The sequence below is a fragment of the Sinohyriopsis cumingii genome, chromosome 11 (genome assembly GCF_028554795.1).
Source record: "Sinohyriopsis cumingii isolate HCF-2022 chromosome 11, ASM2855479v2, whole genome shotgun sequence".
Taxonomy (NCBI): Eukaryota; Metazoa; Mollusca; class Bivalvia; order Unionida; family Unionidae; genus Sinohyriopsis; species Sinohyriopsis cumingii.
The window spans coordinates 20,801,365-20,814,358 of NC_142971.1; the positions used below are offsets into that span (position 1 = coordinate 20,801,365).

At 33.9% G+C, this 12,994-nt stretch overlaps 1 protein-coding gene and 1 long non-coding RNA gene across 5 annotated transcripts in view; one reads left to right on the plus strand and one right to left on the minus strand.

Moving 5' to 3' along the window:
• The window catches only part of LOC149787717 (oxysterol-binding protein-related protein 8-like), a 146,097-nt gene extending 134,858 nt beyond the window's left edge, over nt 1-11,239 (plus strand). For all 4 annotated transcript variants that reach the window (XM_089973914.1, XM_089973915.1, XM_089973912.1 and 1 more), the window contains one exon: nt 1,911-11,239. In XM_089973914.1, coding sequence (XP_089830040.1) covers nt 1,911-2,167 — 257 coding nt within the window. In that variant the 3' untranslated portion in view covers nt 2,168-11,239. The remainder of the gene's footprint in view (nt 1-1,910) is intronic.
• On the minus strand, nt 260-3,873 carry LOC149787718 (uncharacterized). The gene is made up of 2 exons (XR_016424092.1): nt 3,793-3,873; nt 260-512 (listed from the first exon to the last, which is right to left on the minus strand). It is a non-coding gene; the product is annotated as an uncharacterized LOC149787718 (long non-coding RNA).
• Nucleotides 11,240-12,994: the final 1,755 nt, after the last annotated feature.

The window sequence follows — 12,994 nt, forward strand, 5'->3', positions numbered from 1 at the left end:
CGTAGTGATATGACTGAAAAATTGTTAAAGCTACGTTAAAAATCCAAATCACATACACATACACACACACACCAGGCTGACCAGTCCTAACATTAACCTCTTACTGCTGGGCGCCTAGTGAGGCAGCTGTTAGTACCATTTTTTATAAGTAAGTCAGATAAGAAAATATAGTTTTGGCACAGTAAGTTTAATTTAAGACTGCATATTGTTACGACTTTATCATCTTAAACTAAGTAACACAAAAAAGCAAACACCAACAGGTTTTGTAAAATTCAAAAAATGATTTATCTTGAATACAAAGTGAAAATTTAAAAGGAACTTGCATTAATGTGAAATAAATCTCAGAATGGTCCTATATGCTCTTTCACAAGACCAAAAGTAAAGTGTTCCAAATGAATTCCAGTGGCGTTCTTTGTAAACTCCAGTCTTGAATTTTGCTGATATACCAGTGATCTTGAATTTGTTAACGTGCCAACAGTCTTCATGGATTACAATGATACAATCCAAAATGCCTGTAAATGAGTTCACAGTAATCCCAAAATAGTAATTTAGTTGGAAAGTATTAATCAGCACTTTATAATTCCACTGAAACATTTAAATAAATAAATTCTCTCAAACTGTTACAGAACACAACTAAAACTGATTCTACTAAGACTGATCTTAAGAGATATAAAAAACTAAGACACAAACTAACAGAACTAGGATGAGTGTCATTTTCCCATCAAATTCATACATAAGATCACTTCTAGAACTTCCAAGGTCAAGAGGCCATGTAAACTTGTGTACCTACAAGTGATAATTAGCTTAAAAATATTGTCTACACCATAGACAAGAATTAACTAATAATATGTTGTTTAAAAAAACAATTAGTCAGGTAGGCCCAAGCTCCTACCCACAATTATGGGCAAAGGTCAGTGAAACAATACAAATTAAATATGCATATCACTATGGTGACCAAGATCACTGAGATATGTTGGTCAACCATGCCCTACTAGTGTCTACATGGAGGACTATTAAACACAGGGTGAACATAAAATGCACCATCACTATTGTCATTTCTTTTCCCAGATTTTAAAAACTTTTTGACAGTTTTGACAAATATCATGAAAGCATTATCACGCAGAAATTGCTAGAGATAGAATTAAATTGGTAGGCTTATTTATTTATTAATAAGTTGGTGACTGGTTAGATTTTCAGGCCATTATAGCAATTTTTCCATTTTTTTGCGCATTTTTAAATGTTTTGGATTAAAACCCTCTGATTTAGCAAACACCATTTGAGCCAGATACATGAAATTTGTCATGCATGTTTGAAAGCATATGTAGTTATCTATTATATTATATTCTTTGGTTTTTAGTTGTTGGAACTTAGATCTTTTTAGTCAGCAGTGTTTTACAAACAAATCTTTCTCCCTCCCCAATTCAATTTCTTGGCCCCTCTTTTGGATGAATATCAAACTTGTCATAACTTTTGCAATGCTACAAGTTGCATAATTTGAAAGGAAGACTAAATCCAGACTTGAAGAACCATGGATTTTCTACATCACACTCCTAACCAAATTCCATTCATCTAGTTTTCCTTCCTTCTGTCAAGTATCATTATAACAGAATGACATTAATTGTTAATGAGTAATGGAGTGGGTGACAATCACAAAATGAAAAACTGTCAGTTTAAGGTTTAGGGTTAGGGTTTAGGGACAAAACTGACCCTTAAAGGTATCTTGCCTGCAGGAAGAAATATGTTCTTATGAATTTATCAGGTTCTTTGAAGGACTATGAAATAATTTAACTGTCAGAGTTTTCATACAATAAACACATACTTGGTCCTTTAAATTTGTTGTGCAGTTACAACCATTTTTAGCTTCTGTTTCATGAAAAAAATTAAACTTTAAATATTCTTGGTTTTGCTAGGAAAAAGGACACTGAGATCGGGAACTTCATCAAAGACCAGATTGACAGAGGATGCATTGGTGAGGGCCTTGGAACCTTTGAGCAAACTTCAGGAGGAAACTATCGATCACCTCAAGTCACTTCGTGGACAGATTGTTACTCTGAACCGGCGCCAAGAAGAGATTGAACAACAAAGTCGCCTTTACAGCAGCCAGAATTGGCTTATACTAGCTGTGATTCTTGCCTTCCAAGTTGTGCTACAGTGGATGTTGAGATAGCATAGCTGCCATCAAAGAGTCCAGCTTTCTTGCCACAGACATCCAGTTTCCAGGAAAGCCATCATGTGTTGGAAGAAACAAGTTTGAAAGGAGTTTTAATGTTGAGCACATGCATATATGTTATTGACTTAAAGGCTGAACAGAATGCTGAGTTCAGATGTTGACATGCAAATAAAACTAGGTATTACTGCAGCTTATTGCCAGCAGATCTTGTTGATGTGAGGTGGGAAATATGTTATTAGAGAAACTAAATGAATATGTAACTTTTGTAGTGAGGATTATATACTAGACATAGTCTTAAAGTACTGATTGTGTTGTCTTAAGCAGCCAGATGGTTTTGTTTGGTTTAATGTTCAGTGGAAGAGCAACATGAGTTATCTAGTTCTAAGGCAATTATATTAATCACCTTGCTGAAGGATGCATAGTGGCAACCAACAGGGGCTGATTCAAACCTATTTGGTCTCGAGTCGGGCACACTAGCAACTGCTTCTTATAACATTCTAGATCACAGAGGCAACTGGATTTAAGCAACTGAAAATCTCACTAGGCATCTAACAGTTAAGAGAGTTTTATACAACTAATGGGAAATGTGACAATTTGTGTTAAAAAATATTAATGTAATTATAACATACAGTGCAATATGCATTTACAGGAGATAAATATAAATTGAAGTACTGTATTGATTATATGCTAAACATGTCAAGCAAAGATATTTCCTGGTAGCACTAATGCTGATTTACAACGAAACCCTAAAAGGTATGGGAGCACAAACATGAAGAAAAGAATTCAAATTTCATTTCCAGTTTGTCTTGTACCCTGAACATGACTGATAAAACAATTTGTTGAAGGGTATCTGGAGACACAAATTGGATCCATTTTAATATCTTTTCATCCAAAAGAGACATTAATGTCTTGCACCATAATTTACCCAACCATCAAAACCAGTTTACACTTTTGACACTGTTGAAACATTAGAATGGAGGTACTGTTACTTGACTTTTTTCAGATTATAGATAGTGTATTGGTTGCATTTCTTAAGTTACCTTTGCAAACTATTATAAATTAAGCTTCTTATGATTCTGTATAGAGATATATGACATTATAATTTCATAAATGGGATTTAAATTGTTGTTGGTTTAATATAATCTTGAATAGATTTACAGTACAGAATTTGACGGTTCAAATCATTGCTAAGTCAGAAATGTTGTGTTCATGATACAAGTGACACAGATTAATGACAAAATATATTTTATTTTTAATAGACACATAGATTTTACTTCCTTTTGCGGGAAAAGAAAGGTATCACTTTTCCAGTAGTGTCACTTGCTGTGATTGTGATTATGTGCTAAACTTTTTGAAAGGCATACATCTCCTGTGTTTTTTGGTATAATATGACAGTATGCCTTAAAAAAAAAAAACAAGTTTGTACATTTCTATATGAGGGCAAGGCGTCCAACAATTCTTTGTGACGAAAGTAATAATGAAGTATACTTTTTGATAATAAGATGGGGAGGGGGTTAGGGACAACTAATAAACAAACATAGTATATTATTTTGTAAATCACTGAAATAAAATGAATCCTTTACTTACATCATAAACTTGAACAAAAGCATGCTCTTACTTACCCACTAGCTGTCTAGTCCAGGTCACCTCTATTTTCTTAAACACCCAGCTTCTTCTCAGCTAGAGACCATATAGGAACTTGCTTCATGATGGCCATTCATGCAATCGAATTTCAGCATAAAAGCAGAAAAAACAGTTGGGTCATTAAGGCCATTTTTGGAGAGAAAAAACAGGGAAAATGGGGAGATTGATAAAAAAAAAAGGGAAAACTAGGGTCATTAGAAATACTATGACTTGCCTCGTTAGACAGAATGCTGTATCATCATGACATTGTGTAGAATCAATGGGTATATTCAGGCAAGAATGTTCTTGTTTACATAAAAATTCCCACAAGATGGAGAGCCTGCACTTGGGGTTGGTATGGAAGACACCTTTTTATCTTGGGGTCACAAGATCATAATCCAGGTCTAGATGAATGAAAGAAGAAAATGGTTTTTACACAATTTTGTTCTCAGTCATCAATGGTTACCAAACTTTGTGGATGGCTTGCACATGGGGTAAAGAATAACAACATCGATTTTGGGGTCAAAAGGTCAAAGTCAGTGTGACTTAGAGAAGAAAATGGTTTCTGCCAATAACTTCATGACTATCAATCTTATTGGATGACGTGCATTGGGTAAGTTACACTTGAGGTAAGAAAGAGCCTAGTAAAGTTTTGAGTCAAAATGCCATAGTTGCAGCAAGTGAAAGAATTTAAATGGTTCCCCACAATGACATTAGTTCTACCTTTATCAGACTTTGTGAATAACCTGCATCTGGGATAAGGAAGAATAATGTCAATCTGAGGTTGAAGGTCAAGGTCAGTGACTGACAGATTTATGTTTAAAATCAATAAAATTAGCTCTATGTCATAGACCTGAACCAAAATTTGTGGACGACTTACACTTAGAAGAAGAAAGCTTTTGATCAAGGTCAAGATAACTGAAACAAGAAAAGTAGTTTCTGAACAAAAGGTTTCTATTTATATGGAGGAGGGTGTTTTTAAACACTGGCTATACATATCATGAATTCTTGTTAATGATGTGAAACCATTTAGAGTGATGATTTCATCTTGTTTTTCAGCCAAAATAGTATCACTTGGGTAGAAAAAAGGTAATAAAATTATATGTAGTCAATTTTGTAGACCATATTACATATCTAATTAGGTGATACAGGACATTATTCTAAAGGAAGACGAAACCATTTTCATACAATGTAAACTGAGCTTGCTCATTTCAAATGAAATTCATTAAACAAATTGAACATGTTCCATCTTTGAGAGCCATCTTAATGGCATAACTTTTAATATTCCCGCTAATGGTGGAGTGTATCAAGTCATCATCCTCTATTTCTAAAACAGCTACTATGCAGTTAGCAAATAATGAAATTCCTCGTTTACTTTACGAAACTTGGAATCTGACATTAGACACCTCAAATATTATTTACTGCTTCTAATTTGCATAGATTTTACTATGTTTTCAAATTGTACATGATGGTTTATATATTCAACAAGAAATCACTGTTTTGTCATCATTTTGTTAAGAGCCCAAAACTGATGAATTAAAGCTATTAATACGTGCCTTGATTTAGTGCGTCGTGATTGTTCGCTGTACATAATTTAATAGATTCAATGTATAGAGTTAACTTGATCCAAGCTTTTTCACGGCAATTTTTTCTACTTCAGATTATTAAGTGTTTATATATTGCATTTTGCTAATTATGATATTAATATAGACCAAAATTAATTTGCAGTTAGAATGAACAAGTGGAATGCCAAGTATAAAACTTGCTAGAGATAATAAATGATATTTTTTTATAGTGTTAGGATCAGGGGAAGACTGACATTGGTGACACAAGTCCAGTATATAATCAGTTGATATCTGCATGAATTTGTAATATTGTTATATGTGGTCTTAATGGTCCTTTTAGCCACTGGTCAAATAGATTTGATTTGTCAACATTAATAACATTTGTCTTGTGCTTTTTTCACAGAAATTAACCAATGTATCACAGGACCACACAACTCGGGAGGTTTATGCTTTGAAAGGGGAATAAAATGGGGAGGAGGGGGCAGGAGAGAGAGGATGTAAAGTCATATTGTTCATTGTTTGATCTTGGCAATATTTGTTTAATGTTCTGCTGGTGTATGACAAGTGTTTAGTGTGCTGGCAAATCTAGCTATGTTTGAAAGCCAGTATTAGAAAGAGTCAAACATAAGTTTGATAATTTGCCACTATAACATCAAAGCTGAAGTATTGTATATTTAATCTTCAAGATGCACACAATTTCATTGTTTTATATTTTTTTAAAATTCCAAACAAACATTTATTGTTTCTTTTCATTGTTGTTTTATATTTAACACTTTGACATAAGTATATGTGATGCGGGTTTATCAGATTGGGGAAAAACCCATTAAAATGTATGTATTAGTAGTGAAAGATGTAATGTAGATTCATTTTATTGAAATGTAAATAATAGTGCAATATATTACTCTGGTGATTGTCCATACAAATTACTGGTTACATTAATTCATTCTGCAAAATTAATTTAATTGAAATGTAGATAGTCACAGTGCAATAAATTAATATGGTGATTACAAATTACTAGTTATAATAGGTCCTTTTCTGTCTAAATGAAAAGTGCAGAGTCAGATAAATCAGGGATTTATGTAGTTAGAATGGTAGTTAGTGGCCGAGTGGTTCAAGGCACTCGCCTTTGCAGATATTGCACACATATTACGAGGCCATGTCAGCTAGATCAATGTTGGTATTTGAGAAAACTTGCCAATAGTCTTCTGTGGGTAGGTGGTTCTTTCCAGGGTCGTTTAGGGTTCTTCTTCCACCAAATTAACTGGCCATCCTGTATAGCCTGTCATGTGCAGGAAAACAGAAATGTCTAGGATCTTAATGATGCTACTTTTCACAATTGTGATTGTGAAAGTATTTATAAATTATGCACAGATAAAATTGTGCAAGCATTTTAAAACAAAAATAGCTGAGATTAAAAATGTTGGGGGAAAAAATAATGCATCTTTTTTAGTCCAGCCACACTGTTTAACCTGACCTCCACAGCAGAACATTCACATGGTTTTCATTTAATAGCCAGTGATTTTCTGGTCATTTTGGTTCTAGATGAAAATCATGCTGCCAGCACATCCAGTATGGTTGTTATTGGCCATCTTGAAAATTTTACTGCTACTCATTCTGAATAGATGGTTATATTGACACATGGTTTTCACTGAAAGACAGATGATGTGAAGTTGGTCCTAAATGAAAATAGTTCCAATCTGAGATCCAGTATGGCCACTAAAGCAGCCATTTTGAAAATTTTATCACCACTCATCCTGGATTGTTGGTCATATAAAACATGGGATTTTCAATAAAAGACTTTTTGCGATATCGACTTGATCCTAAATGAAAATGGTGCTGATCATATGTCCAAGAAGGCCACAATCTTGATATGCTTACTCCTCCCAAGTGGATGGTCCTATCAATGTGGAGTTTCATGAAAGACTTCTTATGATGTTCCTAAATCAAAATTGGCCAATCTGATGTTGAAAATCTTGTCATTATTTCTGAATCGATGGTTATATCAACATGGGGTTTTAACAAGACTTCTTGTGACGTGTTGCTGGTCCTAAATAAATTGTTATGAATAATGTTGGAAAGACCATCTCATTATCTTGATTAGAATGTCTTGTACACTGATGAATGGTATCTGGATTTACATGGGCTTGGGAGAAGATGTTACATGTTAAAATACTGGCTTGTGTTTGCCTGTACATGTGAAATGTAAAAAAGTGTGGTCTTGCTTGGCACTACTAGGATTTTCATCATCTTGATTAGTGGCATTGTCTTCCCCACTCTAATGAAGTGTATCGGGGTCTACTAGGGCAAGGGGAGATGGAGGTATTAAACATCTATGCACTGTGTAATTTATGTCATCTTGAGTGAGTTTTGTAATGAATTGTGGTCTCGCTTGGCAAGTACTGCTGGGATTGAAGGTTATGGGTCAAGCTAAGTATGTCAGTGGTGGCACAGTGCTGGTGTTAGATCTGTTGTTTTTTGTACTCATATAGTGCAAGAAATCCATTACAAGTCCATGCCTTGTTGATGAGAATTAAATAAGTACATTTAACTTTATTTTCATGTGAAGTAGCAATCTTTTGCACATACCAGGTAACTAGGAGTATTTGTAGTGTTGGAAATTCATGACAAGTTCATTCAGGTGCTTCAGCAACAAGAAGTGAAGCTATCCGGTTTGTTTTTTTTGTGCGTAAAATCTGTTACCATTCTATATTAATTTATCTTTGGTGAATTCAGAAAACTCAAATAGATCGGATCCAATGAAAATTTTCTGGAATATTCACATTGTTAGACTACCACCATTTTGTTTGCAGGGTAAATATTTAGATAATGAATAATCATACAATATTCACTGCTAGTTATTAGGAACTATTTACAATATAGACAAATATACCTCAAAATGAAGTGTGTCCTCACTCTGAAACAGCAGTGTTTAGATTTATTGCTGTGAGAAACTTGTAATGTTACTAGATATGTGAATGTGTTCAGCTGTATGATGTGTAACTAGTAGCATTGATATTATAAAAGGTTCATTGTTGCAATGAAAAAGTAATACATCATACCTCAGTAATTCTGATAAAATGCATACACGCAGTCTACCATCAGGAAAATAATTCATGCAAGACCCGTTTTAATGTTTTTCTCTTTTAATACTTAATGTAAATTCCTGTAACTGAATTCTACCATGTCTTATATCAACTTATTAAATAAACTTTGCGATAAAGGTTCTCTTCAGTCTTTCCATCATCTTGATTGTCGTCTTCGGCAGTTTGTTTTAAGTTCTCCATTGCACTGCTTTCCATTGGGTAAAACGAAGGTAGATGTATATCATTGATATCGTTACTACTCATAACCAAAAATGGCATTCTGACTTACTTTTCAAATGGATATTGTTATTGCTACTAACAGTGCCATGATGGAAGTCTTGAAAACCTTACTGATCCCCTTAATGTATGGTCATGTTTACAAAGGTTTCAACAGCTTGTTATCAGTGAAGTATACCAGATACTGTTTCAACGCTCTGCAGTTCAAAAGAAAAAAAAATGGGACAAGTCTTTTCTTGCTTACCTAGAAATTCATTTCGCCCAGTAGAGCTACAGGCAATTTGTTGGACTCTTGCTGGAATCTAGGACTTTTTATCTTCCTGATATACAAGTCAACTTTAAAGTTGGTGATACTGTATGTAATAATACAGATAAAACCTGTTATAATGTGATTTCGCTTATAACGCATTGGCAGCATGGCTCCCATTTTTTAATTTAAGGTGACCTCTCTTTTCAGCATCCTAAGTACATGTTCTCGAAATGTTGCCTTAACTTTACTGTACACCATTTCTGCCATATTGACATGTACAGTATACAGTTCAAAACTGAAGTATATTTGATGTCGGATGAAACACGGCAAACAAAACGAACAATATGTGACCAAAAGATTACTTAAAACTGATGAAATTGAAAGTTCAATGCATGTTTCCGAAAAGTTTGTTCACATGATCCCACTTTTATTGCAATGTTTTCTTTGGACCCCAAGCATCGCATTATAACAGGTTTTTACCTGTAGTTTAAATTTTACACCTCACTTATATTTATGTGCTACTGTATTTCTTATGTGGTCATTTTCCTCTGGTCCCATGTACCTTGTTAAGTTTGCATCCATTGTAATAGCAGATAGGGGCATATTGTTTTGTTTTTTTCATTCATCCACTTGGTTATCTAAAGTAACATACAAACAATATTCAACTTAGAACCATGACATTTTTCATATGTTATCACAAGTCAATAATCCGTTTAGATTTAGACAATTTTATGTTTTGGCACATTTGTTTTAACTGGGACATGAAGTTGGGGGTTAAGAAAAATCCTGTTATTAGGATTAGGAAAAACCCTTTGGAGTAGACAAATTAAATTTTTGGCTGGTGTATTTGTTATCGTATATAGACAACTGGATTATAGTTTTGGGTCATTACAGCAAGTTTTCAATTTCTTTACACATTTAAACTTTAGGACCTCTCGTTTACAAAAACCTGGTTGGCATAATTTAGCAAATTTATCAAAAGGTATACAGAACAACATCTGGATGGATATTTGTATGCATATCTAATTAATGGTAGATGACCCGATTAGAATTTTGGATGCCATTTTAGTTATTTTTCTCATTTATTTGGATTTTTTCTGCAGTTTTTACAAGCACAAGTCTAGTTATGGACAAAAATGCATCAAGACATTAGAACCGGAATTTCTTGCATGAAATGTGAAACACACTAAATTTTTTTCTCTCCATAATACAAAATAATTGTAGAAAATAGAATATTTTTCCAAAAAGATGCAACACAGAACCCAGGCATGACATTTCATTGTGTATTGGTAGATAGACTCTATTAGATTTCATGATATTCAAAATTTATAAGGTTAGATGAAGTAACAAATTTACAGAGCCAAAGAAATAAAGCTTGAAAGCATTTAAACTACAGGCATTTAAGACAATTTTCTAAAATTCAGGACTTTTTAAAGGGGGAATTGTGGGATGAAAAATGATTTATGCCTTGAATATATTTTGTACAATGAAGTTTGTTGGAACATTATTTTCTTATGTTTTTAGAAAGTTTACATTCAACAAATTGTAGGTAACATTTTTTCAAACATTGAGGGGATGTTGGGGTTAAAAATGCCTTCACACTGCTCAGAAATCCATACAGGAAATATACTTTATTCCACAGTTAACAAGTGAGATCTCCATTGTTTTGTTAGGGGCCATCCATTTAGTAAGTATGCATGGAGGGGTGAGTAATCCAAATGCATAAGCTTGCATATGGGGGGGGAGGGGGTGACGGATAATGTATGTATGCATAGGAAATGGCAGGTGCTGAAACTGCAATAATGATTTGTCGAATACGTAACCTGTTTGACTGGGTTCAGTCGGTGTTTGAATTTTAGCTGACAATAGACAAACTTTTTGCAGCCAGACATTCAACATTGGTGGACAATGTTTTATTAAACACGTTAATATTATTAATCTCTTATAGTTTCTGAATGGATTGTGTAGAACGTTCTGTAGAATGGGGGGGGGGGAGGGGTTTTGCATCAAGCATATGTGGACTGTGTGGTAAAAAAGTATGCATGTGTATGGGGGTGGGGGGGGGAGGAGGAGAGGAGGTCAAGCTTTGCCAGATTTTTGCATACATACTAAATGGATGGTATCTTCAGTTAACAATAAACTAGCAAGTTCGAAATTAACAGATTAATTATGTACATTCTGTCTCTACATATAATCACAAATGATATTTAACATTTTAATGTCTACAAATTTTTCTCGCTAAATTATTGATGCTGAATTGTTATACATGACTCACACTTAATGATGTGCAATAAAAGTCACTGCAATAAAATTTTGCTTTCATTTATATTATTTCCATATTTTAACAATGATAAAAAAACAAGAAAATGTCATTTGTATATACATGCATCATATCTGGCTTGTTCAAGTTTTTGTCATGAATATTTCATACCTATCTGTTGGCTTGAATTGAAGTAAGCAAAAAAAAACCTTACTGATCACAGGGTCCAAAGGTCATGGTGACTGAAAGAAGAAAAATGGCTTCTGTATGATAACTTGGCATATGGGCTTATGTCGTCAAAATATTGGATTTGCTCAATAATAAGAGCCATGCATAATAAGGTGATCTTGCACATGATTGGCTGAGCTTGTTACTATTCTGGAGGCCTTGTATCATACAGATCTTGGTAAATTTCAGTAATGAGCAAGAAAAGAATAGTGGTTTCTTCCCTGTAACTTGGAATAAGAGCTTGTATCAAGATATTTGACATATCTGATGACGAGTGAGAATTGTGCATAATAATGAGATGATATTGTGGAATTGTTTCCTTCACTTGTTCCCACTCTAGAGCTACTTTTTTTAAAAATCAGACATTGATCAAATTTGGAATATTGGTTTATATCAATATCTTGGGAAGAGTTTTATAATGAGGAAGAGTCATGCATATGAATGAGGCATCTGATTGTCTGAGCCTGTCACCACTCTGAAGGACATACACATGATTCCGTTTTTATCAAAATTTGGAATATGGCTTAAACTAGAGAAATGGTGAGAACAGTGTTAGTACAATGATTTGTCAACATGTGCATCTTCAGACAATAAATATGCCATAAAACTAAGATCCTACCATCTGAACCCTGCATTTGTGTCCATTTTCCAACCCAAGTATAAAACATTTTATCAAAAGAAAATGCCACATCTACAAGACCTGATAGTACAAAATTTGACCTTTGAGAAATCCAAGTTTTTTGTTTTTGGCAACAGGGACCTGGCTTCTTAATCAACCCAAAGTACCTCATGAAGGGAAAAAAATCAGTGACAAATCCTATTTTTCATAACTCTTACAAGGAACTTCTCTCCCAGTTTAAGTACATAATAATTTACACTGATTGCATAAAAGAAAATGAAAAGGCTGCTACAGCCTTCATTTGTGTAAATCACACTATAAAACTTTGCTTGTTAGATGGTGCATTGATATTTTCTGCCAAAATCAGGGCAACAGACTTGCCCTGAAATATATCAAAACTAAGCATTTTTTAAAACTCGTATCATCTCTATCAGTACTTGAATCAATACACAGTAGAAAACCCACTATTAACCAATATTCCTATCAAACATGAGCTGTGTACTTCTCACAATATAGTATCCTGTATATTACCCAGCCATGTCCATATTCAAGGTAATAATAAACAAGATCACTGCTAAAATTCCCCTATTTCAATAACCATTTTGATTTGAAAATACCATATACTGATTTAAAAAATTCTTATTTAGTAAGTGGCAGGCATCATGGAAAATGACGTGGTCAATAACAAGCTCCACTGGATAGATAAAAGATATTTTCTTTTCCTACATTAATACTGGATACATTTCATCTTGTAGTACCAAGAACGTAATATTGTAACAGGTGGCAAAGCCACAAATTAAAATATATTGTTTGGGTACCACAGGATGAAATTTATCTATATTAACATTGGGAAAGAAAAGTTTCTTTTTATTATTTACCAGACTTGCTCCACATTCATAGTATAGGAGATTAGACTCGCACTCCAGCACAGCACGTTTACCCCCACCCTCTTTTCATAC